The 18,591-nt window shown below is 43.3% G+C and overlaps 2 protein-coding genes across 5 annotated transcripts in view; one reads left to right on the forward strand and one right to left on the reverse strand.

The window, feature by feature from the left end:
• Positions 1-18,591, forward strand: part of LOC140717628 (leucine-rich repeat transmembrane protein FLRT1-like) — a 237,121-nt gene that overhangs the window by 105,081 nt on the left and 113,449 nt on the right. The gene's annotated exons all lie outside the window — the stretch shown is intronic.
• The window catches only part of LOC140717629 (ADP-ribose glycohydrolase MACROD1-like), a 221,700-nt gene that overhangs the window by 28,739 nt on the left and 174,370 nt on the right, over positions 1-18,591 (reverse strand). The window contains exon 4 of one of the 3 annotated variants that reach the window (XM_073031221.1): positions 1,397-1,932. The exons of the other annotated variants lie outside the window; for them this stretch is intronic. Within the exon in view, the coding sequence (XP_072887322.1) occupies positions 1,625-1,932 (308 nt within the window). The 3' untranslated portion in view covers positions 1,397-1,624. Of the gene's footprint in view, positions 1-1,396; positions 1,933-18,591 lie in introns of those variants that run through there. 3 annotated transcript variants of the gene reach the window in all.

Genomic DNA, 18,591 nt, shown 5'->3' on the forward strand with positions numbered 1-18,591 from the left:
CCCCCCCCCCCACAGTCCAAAGGCATGCCAGTTGGTAGGATAATTGTTCGTTGTAAATTGTCCTGTGATTTAGCTAGGATTAAATCGAGGGATTGCTGGGTGGAGCAACTTGAAAGTCTGGAAGGGACTATTCTGTGCTGTATTTAAACATATAAATAGGTCGACAGGTAAATCCTTCAATTTAGGTACTTTTTGTATATAGTCTAAAATTACAAATTTGAAGTCAGTGATTATTTATTCTCTGTGTTACTTTTATAAGTTATTATGCATTATGTGTACTACTGTGCTTTACACCCTGATCCAGAGAAATGTTGTCTCATTTAACAGTATACCCAGTAGAGTTAATGACAATAAACTTGATTTAACTTGATAATATGGCTCACTGTTTTTGATAATTTCAGCAAAATAATGTAACAATTTCATTTTGTGTTGCTAATAATTTCGTTTGTTTGCTTTTATGCTTCATGGGGCTTTTAGCTGAAGATGGATAACTGAGTGATAATGCTACATGAGCTTTTAATCCTTTCCTCAGGGAGATGAGTGATGATTCCCATTATTTATCCAGGCCCCAGAGTTGAGGTCCCACACCTGCAGGTTCAGGAACAGTATTATCCTTGAGCCAACAGGCCTCTGAACCAGTATGGATAATTTCAGTCACCTCAACTTCTTAACTGATTCCACAACCTACAGGCTCACTTTCAAGAACTGTACAGCTCATGTTCTCGATATTATTTATTTATTGTTATTTGGGGGTTTTTTTTTGGTAATTGCAGTGTTTGTTCAGAGTTCAAAGTAAATGTTATTATCGAAGAACATATATGTCACCATATACAACCCTGAGATGAGATTGTTTTCTTGGGAGGATACGCAGCAATATGAGGTGTTGCTCCTCCAACCCGAGTGTGGCCTCATCGTGGCAGTCGAGGAGGCCATGGACTGACATGTCGGAATGGGAATGGGAATGGGTGGCCACTGGGAGATCCTGCTTTTTGTGGTGGGAGCAGAGATTCATCAAGACATACCTCCTGCGTATCAAAGGTGTTTGTCCCCATTTTTCCTCTCGTTTCAGATGGACTCCCTCCTATTTTCACATCAGAAAAGCAAACTCCAACATGGTCTCAACTCTATAAAATAGGGATTAGGACTGGCTGTGAATAGTCAGATTGCATTTGCTAATCTCGAGGCATTTCTCCGACTTAGAGCTCAAACCTTGTTGTCAAATTGTGATGATAATAGATGCCAGGAACAGTATCAAGTATTTTTACATCTCGGTGAAAGCGTAGCGGTTAGCGTAACACTATTGCAGCTCCAGCAGCCTGGGTTCACTTCCTGCTGCTGTCTGTACGCTCTTCCTGTGTTTGCATGAGTTTCCTCCCACAGTCCAAAGACGCACCGGTTCAACGTTCAAGGTAAATTTTATTATCAGAGTTCATATATGTCGCCACATACAACCCTGAGATTCATTTTCACTATAACAGGATCAATGAAAGATCAACCAGAGTGCAGAAGACAACAAATTGTGCAAATGCAAATATAAATAAATAGCAATAAATAATGAGATCATGCAATAATGAGATAAGGAGTCCTTAAAAGAACATTTCAATGATAGGGCAAGTGAGTATAGTTATTTCCTTTTATTCAAGACCCTGATGATTGAGGGGTAGTAACTGTTCTTGAACATGGTGGTGTGAGTCCTGAGGCTCCTGTACCTCCATCCTGATGGCAGCAGCGAGAAGAGAGTGTGGCCTGGGTGGTGGGGGTCCCTGATGATGGATGCTGCTTTCCAGCGACAGCTTTTCATGTTGATGTGTTCGATGGTCAAGAGGGCTTTACCCATGATGCTCTGGACCAAATCCACAAACCCACAATGTAGGGTTTCATATGCACATTGAATGTTTGTCCGTCTTTGTGTGTAATGTGTGCTGTAAATCCCTGTAAGAAAATGAATCTCAGAGTAGTAATATATAGTGACATATATGTACTTTGATAATAAATTTACTTTGAGCTTTGAAGCTTTGTGTATTACATATAAGTCCTAGAAATGTTATGAAGCTCTGTCAATATATAAAGGATACCAAAACCAATTACAGTTTCTATTATTGTGAACACCAATGAAAGCTTCTTTCACTGTTACTTTCAAAGTTGCTTTCATACATCAATACTATTTTGCAAACAAATATTTATTTGCAGTACCATCGTGTTGACATGTGAAAGCACAAGCTGCTCCACATTTGACGACTTTAAAACAATTAAATTTACTAACTAATTTCAAGCAAATTCCAAGTCGTCAAGTTTATTGTCATTTAACTATATATGTGTATACTGCCAAACGAGACAATTTTTCTCTGGACTACTACTCAATAGTACTCTGGACGTACTACTCAATAATGTACTGGTTAGGCACAGGAGTACATTCAGCCAGAGACTCATTCCACCGAGATTTAACACAGAGCATCATAGGAAGTCATTCCTGCCTGTGGCCATCAAACTTTACAACTCCTCCCTCGGAGTGTCAGACACCCTGAGCCAGTAGGCTGGTCCTGGACTTATTTCCACTTGGCATAATTTACTCCTTATTATTTAATTATTTATGGTTTTATATCGCTATATTTCTACACTATTCTTGGTTGGTGCAGCTGTAACGAAACCCAATTTCCCTCGGGATCAATAAAGTATGTCTGTCTGTCTGTAACACACATATTGCAAAGCATAAAGCCCTGACTTGTGTGCAGTTTTGGTCTCCAAATTTGAGGAAGGACATTCTTGCTATTGAGGGAGTGCAGCGTAGGTTCATGAGGTTAATTCCCGGAATGGCGGGACTGTCATATGTTGAAAGATTGGAGCAACTGGGCTTGTATACACTGGAATTTAGAAGGATGAGAGGGGATCTGATTGAAACATATAAGATTATTAAGGGATTAGACACACTGGAGGCAGGAAGCATGTTCCCGCTGATGGGTGAGTCCAGAACTAGAGGCCACAGTTTAAGAATAAGGGCTAAGCTATTTAGAACAGAGATGTGGAAAAACCTTTTCACCCAGAGAGTGGTGGATATGTGGAATGCTCTGCCCCAGAAGGCAGTGGAGGCCAAGTCTCTGGATGCATTCAAGAGAGAGTTAGATAGAGCTCTTATAGATAGCGGGGTCAAGGGATATGGGGAGAGGGCAGGAACAGGGTACTGATTGTGTATGATCAGCCATGATCACAGTGAATGGCGGTGCTGGCTAGAAGGGCCGAATGGCCTACTCCTTCACCTACTGTCTATTGTCTGTTGTCAATTCAGAAGCCTAATGGCCTGAAGGAAGAAGCTACTTCCCATCCCAACCGTTTTTGTCTTTATGCACCGTCACTATGGGATTTTAAAAAACTCTTAGTTAAAGTACCAAACTAATGTTGCTGACTGTAAGCAGGGTAGTGTATATTACAACCTTTGTTTATAAGTTTGTACAATTTTAGATGTAACTCCTGTTGAAGACTGAAGGCAAAACAGTCTAACATGCAGCATAGCACACACAAAAAGCTAGAGGAAGTCAGCAGGACAGGCAGTATCTATGGAAAGGAACAGACAGGTGACATTTCAGGCCGAGCCTCCCAAGAGGACCACAACCTTGTCACAGGGTTTGGAGGCTTCTGTGCCTCAATGACCGGAGAGCTATGTTGGCCGGAGTCAGGGCTTTGTGCTTTGGCTCTTGGTAGGGTCACCCATGCCGAACAGGTCAAAGGGTAGAGGTCAGACTAAGAGTGGTCCACTGGTCCTCCAGATTTGGGGTTCAGCTCAAGGCTAACAACCCTGACTTGTCAAAAGAAATGTTTCTACATTGAGTGCAATGGTATGGGCAGACCTTCATTGCTACCCAAAAAGCCTGCGGCATAACAGGCAGTAAGTTAAGTTTCGGGCTGAGACCCTTCAACAGGACTGTTCAGATGAAGGATCTCAGCCTGAAAGATCGACTGTTTATTCCTGTCCATAGATGCTGCCTGACCTGCTGAGTTCCTCCAGCATTACATATGTTTTACTCTGGATTTCCAGCATCTGCAGAATCTCTTGCGTCGAGCATGCAGTCTTTCCTTTTTGCCTCCCTCGATACCTATTGTGCAACTCCCCTGCAATTTGTTCATTGCTTATACCGGTTTTCAACTATCTAAGCCCTGAAATTTTCTTCCAAGACCTTATCATCTCTCCCTCTTCTTTAAGATTTCACTCTGCAATTCTATGACTGAGATTTATTAATCAAAAAGCTTATTGAACTGACAAAAAGGCACCTTTGTGCAATGCTTCAAGATTGGAACAGCACCAAACCATCAATCCTATTATTTTCACAGAGTTTCATCAGTTCAGTGGACTCAGCGGCTACTCCTGCGTCTATTCCTTTTGTTAACATTTCTGATGTCCTCAGAAATTATTCTGAACGGATATATTTAAAAAAGTAATTGGTGTGTTAAAAGCATTCAGAAATCAAAGTGATGGAGAATGAGGGATGAAAGAAGTCCCATCATATCAACATAATTTCAGCATCAGATAAGCTGAACTCTTCCCCAAGTGGTAACATTTTCAAAACTTGCACAAAGCCAATTTTAAGTCGGGAAAACTTTTAAGGAGGAAAGGCGAAATGGAAATTTAGGTCAGGCTCCGTAAGTCAGTAAGACTACTTAAGATAAAGTTAAATTAAATAACATAGAAAGTTTTTCATCCCAAACACATACTGCTGTATTGCTGAACAACAATAGAAAGATTCGAGATTGTTTAATGTCATTTCCTGCACGCGAGTGTAAAGGAGAACAAAATAATTGTTACTCCGGATCTGAAGCAGCATTAAAGAAATAGTAAGATAAAGAATACAATAAAAATTTTAAAAACTCTATAAATGTAAATACATAAGATAGCTTATATACATAGATTGATTGTCTGTCCATAAAAAAAAGTACACTGCAGATGCTGTGGTCAAATCAACACGTACAAACAAGCTGGATGAACTCAGCAGGTCGGGCAGCATCCGTTGAAATGAGCAGTTAACGTTTCAGGCCGAGAACCTTCGTCAGGACACGGGTCTTGGCCCAAAACATTAACTGCTCATTTCAACGGATGCTGCCCGACCTGCTGAGTTCATCCAGCTTGTTTGTATCTGTACGTAAGGTGACTGACAGGAAATGATAAAGTAGTGGTGGTTGGGGGTGTGGAGGGGTGGGTTAGTGGGTGGAGGTGTTGATCAGCCTCACTGCTTGGGGAAAGTAACTGTTTTTGTGTCTGGGGGTCCTGGTGTGGATGCTACATAGCTTCCTCCCTGATGGGAGTGGGACAAACAGTCTGTGAGCAGGGTGGGTGGGATCCTTTCTCTGGCACCTTTCTGTATATATGTCCTTGATGGCAAGTAGGCCAGTGCAGGTGATGCATTGGGCAGTTTTGACTACCCATAGTAGAGCCGTCCTGTCCGCCACAGAAATTATTGGAGAAGTATTATTGTTGTATGAATTGCACGTGTAGCTCATATAAATCGTCTGGTACAAGTACACAATCATTAGTAGAGTGATGGAAGCTGTCACTGTCAGTACTCGTCTGCATCATTTCTCATTAACCCACACACTTCAAGCTTCAGGAGAACCACTCAGCTCCAGACATCATCACAACCTTGTCCAGGAAGTGACATGAGAATGATCCACCTGCACCAAGGCATCATTTCTGACTTTGCCCTGTTTTATCATGTGCCTGCAAGCAACCCTTATCCTCGTCCTTAAAATTGGACGCTAACACCCTGCCAACCACTGAACTGCCCTGTAATTTCTTGTCTTTTGCCTCCTTCCCTCCTGAAAGAGTGGAGTGTCATTTGCAATGGGTAATTTCATTTGCATCCCTTCAAAAAGCAGCCCATGTCTCCTGGCATATTTGGACATGGGCTAGTAGATAGATAGATAGATAGATAGATACTTTATTCATCCCCATGGGGAAATTCAACTTTTTTTCCAATGTCCCATACACTTGTTGTAGCAAAACTAATTACATACAATACTTAACTCAGTAAAAAAATATGATATGCATCTAAATCACCGTCTCAAAAAGCATTAATAATAGCTTTTAAAAAGTTCTTAAGTCCTGGCGGTAGAATTGTAAAGCCTAATGGCATTGGGGAGTATTGACCTCTTCATCCTGTCTGAGGAGCATTGCATTGATAGTAACCTGTCACTGAAACTGCTTCTCTGTCTCTGGATGGTGCTATGTAGAGGATGTTCAGAGTTATCCATAATTGACCGTAGCCTACTCAGCGCCCTTCGCTCAGCTACCGATGTTAAACTCTCCAGTACTTTGCCCACGACAGAGCCCGCCCTCCTTACCAGCTTATTAAGACGTGAGGCGTCCCTCTTCTTAATGCTTCCTCCCCAACACGCCACCACAAAGAAGAGGGCGCTCTCCACAACTGACCTATAGAACATCTTCAGCATCTCACTACAGACATTGAATGACGCCAACCTTCTTAGGAAGTACATTCGACTCTGTGCCTTCCTGCACAAGGCATCTGTGTTGGCAGTCCAGTCAAGCTTCTCGTCTAACTGTACTCCCAGATACTTGTAGGTCTTAACCTGCTCCACACGTTCTCCATTAATGATCACTGGCTCCATATGGGGCCTAGATCTCCTAAAGTCCACCACCATCTCCTTGGTCTTGGTGATATTGAGACGCAGGTAGTTTGAGTTGCACCATATCACAAAGTCCTGTATCAGTTTCCTATACTCCTCCTCCTGTCCATTCCTGACACACCCCACTATGGTAAGTGCAGGTAGTACCATGTAGAGATCGTCTTCTATGAGAGAGAGTCCAACCACACACCTTTGACATTCGTGGAATGACCATTGCTGAATGCCCCACTATTAACGTCAGGAGTCACTGTTCAGAGTTTATTATCAAAGTATGTATGCATTATACAATCTTGAGCTTTGTCTCCTTGCAGGCAGCCACAAAACAAAGAAACCCAAAAAAACCCCATTAAAAAGGTAGACTGTCAAACGCCGAGCGCGCAGAGAGAAAATCAGTAAGAGTAAGCAAATAGCATTCAGAACTGAAGTATTACAAAAGACACAAAGCCAGAACAGGCCACAGCCTCATTTAAACCAGGCTGAACCGACCCGTCCCTCTCCTCCGGTCCAGATACCCTGACCTTCTCAATCTGGCCAGGCACTTGGGTTGTTCCTCGCTCTGCGACAGCTCTGGGGCCTGGGACCCTGCTGTCGCGATTTGGCCCGGACCTGACCTTCCCAATTTGGCCTGGTGCTTAACTTGTTCAGACATCGGGTCTTTCTTTGCTCCCACCTCCGCAATGCCTCGCCTGCGTCTCCCTCCGCTGCTCGCCCAGTCTCACCTCTGCACGCCTCCCCGTTGTTAGCAGTGATCATTATTAATAAAATGTTGTTAATAAGGTGTTCAGTAGTTTTCTTTGTTTTGTATTTTGCTGCCGGTAAGCCGTCACCAGCGCCATCTTAAACCAGACGAAGCTTAAATAAAACAGCCATATAAATGCAAGAGTTGATCTTGCAGCAAGTCGCTCACCTCCCAACACCCCAAGGCCTTTCGAACATCAACAAGACATAAATCGAGAGTATGATGGAATAATCTTGACTTGCCTGGAAGACTGCCGCTCCAAAGGCACTCAAGAAGCTGAATACAATTCACAATGAAACACCATTCACAGCCTGATTTGTATCAACCACCCTAATCACTCATTTGATGTACTACCAGCACAGTGCCAGTGACCTGAAGTCAATTCCCACTACAGTCTGTAAGGAGTTTGTACGTTCTCCCCGTCCTCCGGCTGCTCCGGTTTCCTCCCACCGTCTAAAGACGTAGCGGATGGAAGGTTAGTTTCTCATTGCAAATTTGTCCTGTGATTAGGCTAGGGTTAAGTTGGGGTTAATGGACCGCATGGCTTGAGGGGCCGGCAGGGTCTGTTCCGAGCTGTATTTCAATAAGTAAATAAAAATCAGTTCTTCGCCCAGATGATTCTGATGATACTGAGACTAAACCCACAAGATTTATCATCAGGGAGGATAAAGACGGTGGTTCAGGGCAACATCACCACCTGCAGGTTCCCCTCCTAGTTATATATTGGAAACATATCAATATCTTTCATCGTCGTATTTCCTAAATATTGGAACCCCACACCCGGTAACACTGGAGTAATACTTTCACTATACAGATGGCAACAGATTGAAGTGGCAGTTTACCTTCACCTCAAGCGCAGTCAGTGCTCGTCTTGCCAGCAATGCTCAGATCCTGATAATGATTAAAAACACAATTTTGAGATATATAAAGAAAATCCACTTCAATCTTTCAGAAGCCAACAGATTGCAGCCAAGATTCTGCAGTTAATGGGCCTGTCTCACAGAGTTTAATTCTGAACTGCAATGGTGTCTGTGACTGTGTGGTTTCTCTGTCAAAGTTTGAAGTAAATTTACTATCAAGGTATCCTGAGATTCACTGTCTTGCTGGCAAACACCTTAGAAGAAACCAAAGTTATGCTGATTGATAGGTTAATTGCTTGTTCTAAATTACCACCAGCGATTGATGAAGCTACAGAGATTGATGTGTAGGCATAACTCAAGGGGCCGAATGGCCTCGTTATCAGGATTTATCATCTGAAAGTGAAAGCATCACACCGGTGATAAATATCTGGACGTCTTCAGGGTGTGATGGCTGAGGCAAAAATCTTAGATTAATTCTGGACCATTTAGATTATTTTGTGTTTCATTTTGAGCACAATTTTTCTTTGGTCGGATGAGAAAATGGAATGGATAACCTCTCGCAAACCATTTATCTGCAGTCGTGTTTTACCAATCATTCTGTGATAGATTTACCAGAGAGCAAGCTTCATCAAGGGATGTAGCATCCTCTCTCGACCAAACCCTCCTACACAAGTAATTATTTTCCCTTGCTCTGCCAGATGACCCAATCCAAAACCATGATGTAAAAACTCATAACATCAGTGATTCCAAATGTTCAAACTGTTTGAATTCTAATCCCCTAGCCAGATATGGAGTACATCAATACTTACTGTTTATTTCCCATTCACTTACACTGAAACCTTTTCCTGACTATTTTACGACACCCAAATGCAGAGTACAGGTTTCTCCCGCTATTCGAAGGTAGAGCGTTCCTATGAAACCATCTGTAAGCCGAAATGTCGTAAAGCGAAGAAGCAATTACCATTCATTTATATGGGAAAAATTTTTGAGCGTTCCCAGACCCAAAAAAAACCTACCAAATCATACCAGGTAGCACACAAAACCAAAAATAACTCGAACATATAGTAAAAGCAGGAATGATATGATAAATATACAGCCTATATAAAGTAGGAATATTGTTTTTACAGTGTAGTTTCACTTATCAAAATCGGAAAGACAGCCAGCCAAAATCGATTTGGAGAAAAAAAATCGGCACGTACACGCCTACGCACACAACTGCCCGCACAAGGCTTCACGGTCATAGTAATCTTTTCGGGGTAAACACACGTATAAAGTGGGTGTCTTTTTTTCGTAAAAGCAAAAATCCTCTTTGGTTAGCGAGAACAGGTACTAATGTAGGTCTTCTGTAACAGCGAGCAGTCGTAAAGCGAACGTTCGAAAAACGGGGGCCGCCTGTACTCCACTGTAGACCACTAAAGGCTCAGGTTGGAGTAACAACTCCTTATATTCCATCTGGGTAGCCTCTAACCTGATGGCATGAGCACTGATTTCTCCTTCCAGTGATTCCTCTTCTCTGTTCTCTTACCTCTTCTCACCTGGCTATCACCTCCCCCGGTGCCCCTCCGCCTTCCCTTTCTCCTATATTCCACTTTTCTCTCCGATTAGCTTCCTTCCCCTCCAGCCCTTTACCTTTACTTCCCACCTGCTTCACTAGTCATCTAACAGCTATTGCTCTTCCTCTGCCCCCAGCTTTTTTGCTCTGCCTTCATCCCCCTTCCCTTCCAGACTTGGAGAAGGCTCTTGGCCCGAAATATCGGCAGTTCATTTCCATGGATGCTCCCTGACCTGCTGAGTTCCCCCAGCATTCTGAGGGTGTTGTTACGTTTGGTTGAAGTTCATTGTCACCTAGTGGCAGCACAGTACAACGCTTTACAGTACCAGCAACCCGGGTTCAATTCCCGCCGCTGCCTGTAAGGAGTTTGTACGTGGGGTTCCTCCAGGTGCTCCGGTTTCCCCCCACAGTCCAAAGGCGTACCGGTTGGGAGGTTAATTGGTCATTGTAAATTGTCCCGTGATTAGGCTGGGGTTAAATCAAGGTTGCTGGGTGGTGTGGCTCGAAGGGCTGATTACTCAGTAGACCAATTCAAAGTAACACTTCAGGAAAAGATTAAACCTTGGGTCATCAGCTAAAACCACAGTAAGGCAGATTCAGCTCCCACTGTAGCTCAAGTGTTTGCAGAACTTTTTGAAGCGTGGAAAAAATAGACAATATAATAAAGTCAGTCAAAATCCTTTCCCCCCCCCCCCCCAAGTAGAAATGTCAAATCCTAGAGGGCATGAATTTGTGTTAAGAGTATGAAAGTTTAAAGGATATGTGATAGGCAAGTTTTTTTTAACACTTAGATTGATAGGTGCTTGGAACAGGCTGGCAGGAACAGCAGTGGGAGCATATGTGATCATAGTGTGTAAGAAACATGAGAAAATCTGGAGATGCTGGAAATCCAAAGCAACTCAGCAAGCCAGGCAGCTTCTGTGGAAAATAATTGAAGAAGGGTCCTTGAAGAAGGGTCTCGACCCGAACATCGACTGTTTACTCTTTTCCATAGATGTCGCCTGGCCTGCTGAGTTCCTCCAGCATTTAGTGGCAGTTAGACAGACTCATAAGTATGCAGGATATGGAGAAATGTGGATTTAGTTTAAATCCGAATCATGTTTGGCACAGATATTGTGGGCTGAAGGGCCTTTTCCTGTGTTTCATGTTCTGTTACTTCCAGGAAAATTTACAAACAGAGCCTGATGTATCGACGAGTGGTGTAAAAAATATAGCTAGTGCTTACTTTTTTCTCTGCACACTGGGTGTTTGATGGTCTTTTTTTTAATGGGTTCTGTTGGGTTTCTTTGCTTTGTGGCTGCCATTGGAGAGCATTCCATTGGAGAGACATGAAAATTATTTCTTTCACACGGCTAGCTCTGGGTCTACGGTGTGATGGGAAAAGTAATTACATTTAATATTAACGGAGATCCACTTCTAATCCCTTAATAAATGCATTCAAAATGATCTTGTAATTGCATACTATAATTACTGGTTGCCAGTTTAACGTGATGCATTTAGAACTGACCTTCCTGTTGGTCTGTCTTTTCTGTACTCCTCAACAATAACGCCAACCAAGATCAAGGATTTGGCTACCTGCTTGTTCTTAGTCTTTTGTTAACATTCAAAAATCCACGTACATGTATTTATTTCACACCGTCCTCATTGTTGTCTATATAGTACAAGTTAAGAGACCCATTTGAATATTTACCAGGCGGCATGATAGCATAGTGCAACACTATGCCTCACTGGGTCCAATGTTGTTTGTCATATACATTAATGATCTGGATGATGGGGTGGTAAATTGGATTAGTAAGTATGCAGATGATACTAAGATAGGTGGCATTGAAGTAGGTTTTCAAAGCTTGCAGAGAGATGTAGGCCAGTTAGAAGAGTGGGCTGAAAGATGGCAGATGGGGTTTAATGCTGATAAGTGTGAGGTGCTACATTTTGGTAGGACTAATCAAAATAGGACATACATGGTAAATGGTAGGGCATTGAGGAATGCAGTAGAACAGAGTGATCTAGGAATAATGCTGCATAGTTCCCTGAAGGTGGAATCTCATGTGGATAGGGTGGTGAAGAAAGCTTTTGAGATGCTGGCCTTTAAAAATCAGAGCATTGAGTATAGGAGTTGGGATGTAATGTTAAAATTGTACAAGGCATTGGTGAGGCCAAATTTGGAGTATTGTGTACAGTTCTAGTCACCGAATTATAGGAAAGATGTCAACAAAATAGAGAGAGTACAGAGGAGATTTACTAGAATGTTACCTGGGTTTCAGCACCTAAGTTACAGAGAAAGGTTGATCAAGTTAGGTCTTTATTCTTTGGAGTGTAAAAGGTTGAGGGAGGACTTGATAGAGGTATTTAAAATTATGAGGGGGAATAGATAGAGTTGACGTGGATAGGCTTTTTCCATTGAGAGTAGGGGAGATTCAAACAAGAGGACATGAGTTGAGGGTTAAGGGGCAAAAGTTTAGGTGTAACATGAGGGGGAACTTCTTTACTCAGAGAGTGGTAGCTGTGTGGAACGAGCTTCCAGCAGAAGTGGTAGAGGCAGGTTTGATTTTGTCATTTAAAAAAAAAATTGGATAGGTATATGGACAGGAAAGGAATGGAGGGTTATGGGCTGAGTGCAGGTCGGTGGGACTAAGTGAGTGTAAGCATTCGACATGGACTAGAATGGCCAAGATGGCCTGTTTCCGTGCTGTAATGGTTATATAGTACCAGCGACCTGGGGTTCAATTCCCGCTGCTGCCTGTAAGAAGCTTGTCAGTTCTTCCGGTGACTGTGTGGGTTTTCTTCGGGTGCTCCGGTTTCCTCCCACGGTCCAGAGATGTGCTGGTTGGTAGGTTAATTGGTCATTGTAAATTGTCCCGTGATTAGGCTGGGGTTAGATCAGGGGATTGCTGTGTGGTGCGGTTTGAAGGACTAGAAGGGCCTGCTCCACACAGTATCTCATTAAGTAAATAAATACCCTGGATGAACATCTAGTGCATCTACCAATTTTCTGTTCAGTTTCTTCAACTAACTTTGCTAAATGAAATAAATTTAAAAACAGTGGAAGCCAGACATTCATTGGTACTTTTCTCTCCACTGACTCTCCACAGAACCTGTAGGGCATGATGTTGCGGTACTGATGGAATGCTGTCTGTCACACGTAACATTAAACTAAGATCACATCTGCCTTCTCGACTCAGTGGTAAAACATATCGCAGCGAAGCTGTAGGACGAGAATTGACCCCAGCTTCGAGCTAATGTTGATCGCTCAGTGCACTTCATTTCACGTTGCCTTGTGGGAGTTGGTGTGAACAAATTTATTACTGTTACCAATACAATGGTGGCACGGAAACATAGTGGTTCACACGATGCTTTACAGTACGGGCGACCTGGGTTCAATTCAATGGGAGTAGGCAGGTAAAATGTTTTTGGCATGGTAGGTGGGCCAAAGGGGCTGCCTCTCTGCTGTACTTGTCTATTACTCTAATTCCCACCGCTGTCTACATTCTCTTCATAACCACATGGGTTTCCTCCCACAGTCCAAAAACATACTGGTGGTTGGTAGGTTAATTGCTCACTGTAAATTGTCCCATGATTAGGCTAGGATTAAATTTGGTGATTGCTGAGCGGTGCAGCTGTTCAGATAGATGGATAGATAGATAGAAACATAGAAAACCTACAGCACAAAACAGGCCCTTTGTCCCACAATGCCATGCCAAACATGTACTTATTTTAGAAATTACCTACGGTTACCCATAGCCCTCTATTTTACTAAGCTCCATGTACCTATCCAGGAGTCTCTTAAAAGACCCTATCGTATCCGCCTCCACCACCGTCGCTGACAGCCCATTCCACGCACTCACCACTCTCTGCATAAAAAACTTACCCCTGACATCTCCTCTGTACGTACTCCCAAGCACCATAAAACTGTGCCCTCTCGTATTAGCCATTTCAGCACCGGGAAAAAGCCTCTGACTATCCACACGATCAATGCCTCTCATCATCTTATACACCTCTATCAGGTCACCTCTCATCCTCCGTCACTCCAAGGAGAAAAGGCCGAGTTCACTCAACCTATTCTCATAAGGTATGCTCCCCAATCCAGGCAACATCCTTGTAAATCTCCTCTGCACCTTTTCTATGGTTTCCACATCCTTCCTGCAGTGAGGCGACCAGAACTGAGCACAATACTCCAGGTGGGGTCCTATAAAGCTGTAACATTACCTGTCGGCTCTTAAACTCAATCCCATGGTTGATGAAGGCAATGCACCATATGCCTTCTTAACCACACAGTCAACCTGCACAGCAGCTTTAAGTGTCCTATGGTCTCAGACCCCAAGATATAAAGGAAAGATTTATAAGATAGATATAGATAAAGGTAAATAAGATTGATACTTCTAAAGTTGTTTGTTGTCCACAAAGTACCTTGAACCTGAGGCAACAGAAAGCTGTTAAAAAAGCTTTTCTTTAGAAAGTCAAATTAATTAGACAGCCCAAGAATCTGACATTACATACAAAATCTCCACAGTCTTCCTAACCTATGCATAAACCAAGTACTCATTTCAATTCAGACACAGGTCCAACTTTATAAATAAGATATTAATGATCTATTTCTCTCAGCAGCCATAAATACACACAATGAAAAGGAAATTGAAGGTTTTTAATACGCTGTAATGGTCCTTTATAAATTAATTGAACTTACTAGCAAATACTCAAACCTTTCTGGAAGCTGGTAATCAGTTGGAATACTTTTCCCTGGTTCCCTTTGGAATGGCATGCTGCTTCTTACAGATCTCCACCTGGTTCAGCAACTTTGCCACACAGAGTAAACTTTCTGGCACCACTCTGCGTGCATCAGATCATGGCTCAGCACGTCCATCCGTTAACGGAACACGGCAGCAGCCCCATGTTTCATTTGCTGATGAAAGCAAATCTCCTGAATGCAGAATATGAAAACAAGTCATGCAGACACAGCAGGAGGAGCAGAAAGAAATGATCAACATTCAAGGTCGAGATGAGAGGATGAAATTCAACTCATGCCTGGTACTCAAGCGGGCTCCTGCAAAGAACTAGTGGTGTATTCCTGGTTTCTAAATCACACATTGGTCAACATTTTTCCTCTCCTCGCTCAAACACGTCACTTCTTGACACCTGTCACTTAAAAGCTTTGTTTTTTAAAGTTCAGCCAAGTTTTCAAATGAGATTTCTTATCATTTCTTCTCCCCCCCCTCCCCCAGTCTCTTGGCTCACCAACTTGTCACTCTCAGTATATTTCAAGTCAAGTCATTTTGTCAAATGAGGCAACGTTTCTCCGGACCAGGGTGTAAAGCACAGTAGAACACATATTACACACAATAACTGCATAAATAAACAAAGTTAACTGCATAAATGAAATATGGTAGGATACAGACTAGATTAACCAGTGACACTTCGAATTCGATGCAGCAGGGAGTTCAGAAGCCCAAAAGCCTGAGGTAAAAAGCTGTTTCCCATCCTGAGCATTCTGCCTGATGGTAGAAAGTCAAAGAGGATGCTGGATGGAAGAGTGAGATCCTTGATAATACTAAGGGCCCTGCGTACGCAGCGCTCCTGATAAATGTCCCGATGGACGGTAGGGAGACCCCTACGATCCTCTCGGCCGTTCTGACAGTCCTTTGTAGGGACTTCTGGTCCGATGCTCGGCTGCTGCCAGACCAGATGGAGATGCAGCTTGTCAGGACACTCTCAGTGGTGCTCTTGTAAAATGAGGTTAAGATGTTGGGGAGTGGTGTGGGGGAGCCTTGTTTTTCTCAGTCTCCTTAGGAAGTGGAGACTCTGCTGTGCTCTCTTGCTCAGAGAGGTGATAATAAAGGACCAGGTGAGGTCATCCATGATGTGAACCTCCCAGGAACTTGGTGCACTTAACCCTGTCTATGGAGGAGTCACATATTCACAGAGGGGGACGGTTCACCTGCACTTCCTGAAGTCCACAATTGTTTCTTCTCCACGTTCAGACTTAGATTGTTCTTCTCACACCAATCCACCAGCCGCTCTGCTTCCTCCCTGTACCCCATCTCATCATCGTTGTTGCTGAGACCCACCAGTGCAGTGTCACCCGCAAACTTGATGACGCGGTTTGAGCTGAATCTCAGCGACATGGTCGTGCGTCGGCAGTGTGAGCAGCAGCGGGCTGAGCATACATCCCTGGAGCGCCAGATGAACTGACCATGGCCTTTCTGTTCCAAAGTCCAGGACCCATTTGCAGAGGGAGGTGTTGAGACCCAGTGAGGACAGTCTCTGTGTTAAATGCTGAACTATAAACAGCAGCCTGGCATATGAGACCCCCCCCCCCCCCGTATACCTTTAATATTTCAAGGCTATCTATTCTCTGAATCCATTCTTATTTCCTCCATAAATCTCTCCTGAAGCAAATAAGCCTTCTACACATATCGTTTACCTTGGCATTGTAGTTCCTTTTCTGCTGGAGATCAGGCAATCTCTGATTGTCTCCCAGATTGACTCACACCCAACTGTCTTGGAACACTTAGAATATTTGCATTATTTTACGGCCATATTTTCAAATTCCCAACTTTATATTTCTGCATCTACTCATCAAAATTACATACTCCTCTACATAACAATTCCTCATCTTTTATTAAAGTGTTTACTCTTTTATCCCAGAGATTCTCACCTTCCTCTCCACAGAGAACTGGTGTCAGAATCAAAGTCAGACCCCTGCCTTCCTTGTACTTTTCTGGAACAGGATCTATCTCAAAGCACTGAAGAAACACCACCAACACTGCCTCTACAAAATCGCACAAATTCATTAGCCTGAATAGGAAACCAACATCAGTGAACTGTCCATGCCAGCATCCCCACCACTGAGGTTTTAATTATACTCAGCCAGTACCAATGGTCAAGCCATATCATTCACCTGCCCGACACCAAGATCCCAAAGGGTAATTCCATACCCCAATAAATAAGAATCAAGTTTAAAATGACTGGCATATGCCATGAAAGTCGTTAACTTTACAGCAGCAATACAATGAAATACATGATATAGAGAAAAAATCTGAGTTACAGTAAGTGTATATATGTCTATTAAATAGACATATATATTTTAACATATATATATATTAACATATATATTTTAACATATATATGTTAAAATAGACATATATATTTTAACATATATATTTTAACATATATATGTTAAAATAAGTCGTGCAAAAAACACAGAAATAAAGAAAGTAGGGAGGTAGTGTTCATGGGTTCAATGTCCATTCAGAAATCGGATGGCAGAGGGGAAAAAGCTGTTCCTGAATTGCTGAGTGTGTGGCTTCAGGCTCCTGTACCTCCTCCCTGATGGCAGAGGGGAAGAAGCTGTTCCTGAATCATTGAGTGTGTGTCTTCAGGCTCCTGTACCTCCTCCCTGATGGCAGAGGGGAAGAAGCTGTTCCTGAATCGCTGAGTGTGTGTCTTCAGGCTCCTGTATCTCCTCCCTGATGGCAGAGGGGAAGAAGCTGTTCCTGAATCGTTGAGTGTGTGCCTTCAGGCTCCTGTACCTCCTCCCTGATGGCAGAGGGGAAGAAGCTGTTCCTGAATCGTTGAGTGTGTGTCTTCAGGCTTCTGTACCTCCTTCCTGATGGTAGCAATGAGAAGAGGGCATGTCCTGGGTGCTGGGGGCCGTGCCTTGAAGATGCCTTGGATACTAAGGACGCTAGTGCCCATGATGGAGCTGACTACGCTTACAAGTTTCTGCAACTTAGTTCAATCTTGTGCATTGCCCTGCCCCCCCCCCCCCCACCTCATACCAGATCAGTCAGAATGCTGTTTTTGGTACATTTGTAGAAGTTTTTGGGTGTTTTAGTATCAATAGGTTACCAGGACATAAAACAATTCCAAGATGTTCTCAAAGCCTCCTTGTAAAACTGGAACTTTCCCATTGATTTTATGCAGATCCTTGACCAACGCCCCCCCCCCCAAACCTCCGATGGGTGTTCAACATGAAGAAGCATGCATGATAGAACTGAGGATCTTCAATCCTTCCAACAGGACCATAAGGAAACCCAGTAAAGCTAGCAAAAGGACAGTGACTTGACCTATACTAACCAATCACTCATCCCCTCAAGCACCTTCTACCTCCTATGTAGCAGTGCCTTGCCAGCCACAGAGCTCAAATAAGTCTGTCTCAACAAGCAGTGTCTGCTGAAGCAGAAGATGTACAATATTGTGCAAAAGTCCTAGACACCGAGAGTGGGAAGGGGGTAGGGAGAGGGGAATCACGGTTGGGAAAAGGGGACGAGAGAGGGGAGGGAGCAGAAACCACCAGAGGGACACTCTGTGGCGATCAATAAATTGGGAATTGCGATGGTGGACCACCGAGGGAGGGGTGTGCGACAAGTGGCAGAGGAGTGCCTGGGCGAGGGGGTGTTGCGGGTGCAGATGCACACAACCCTGAGACACCAGGCAAGGTCACTTGACTCCAAACAATCCATTTATTGATCGCCGCAGAATGTCCCTCTGGTGCTTCCCACTCCCTCCCCTCTCCCGTCCCCTTTTCCCAACCGTGATTCCCCTCTCCCTACCCCCTTCCCACTCTCAGTCCACAATAGAGACCCAACTCAGAATCAGGTTTAACATCACTCACAAATGTCAAGAAATTTGTTTTTTTATTGTGACAGCAGTACAGTGCTATACATTAAAATTACTATAGTACTGTGCAGAAGTCTAAAGCGCCCTAGCTATATATATGTGCCTAAGGCTTTTGCATAGTACTGTGTATGTGACAAATGTACAAAATTAGCCCTTTGTTATTAATATACATCATGACCATTTGAAAATTTTAACTG

Source organism: Hemitrygon akajei, chromosome 28 (genome assembly GCF_048418815.1).
Source record: "Hemitrygon akajei chromosome 28, sHemAka1.3, whole genome shotgun sequence".
Taxonomy (NCBI): domain Eukaryota; kingdom Metazoa; phylum Chordata; class Chondrichthyes; order Myliobatiformes; family Dasyatidae; genus Hemitrygon; species Hemitrygon akajei.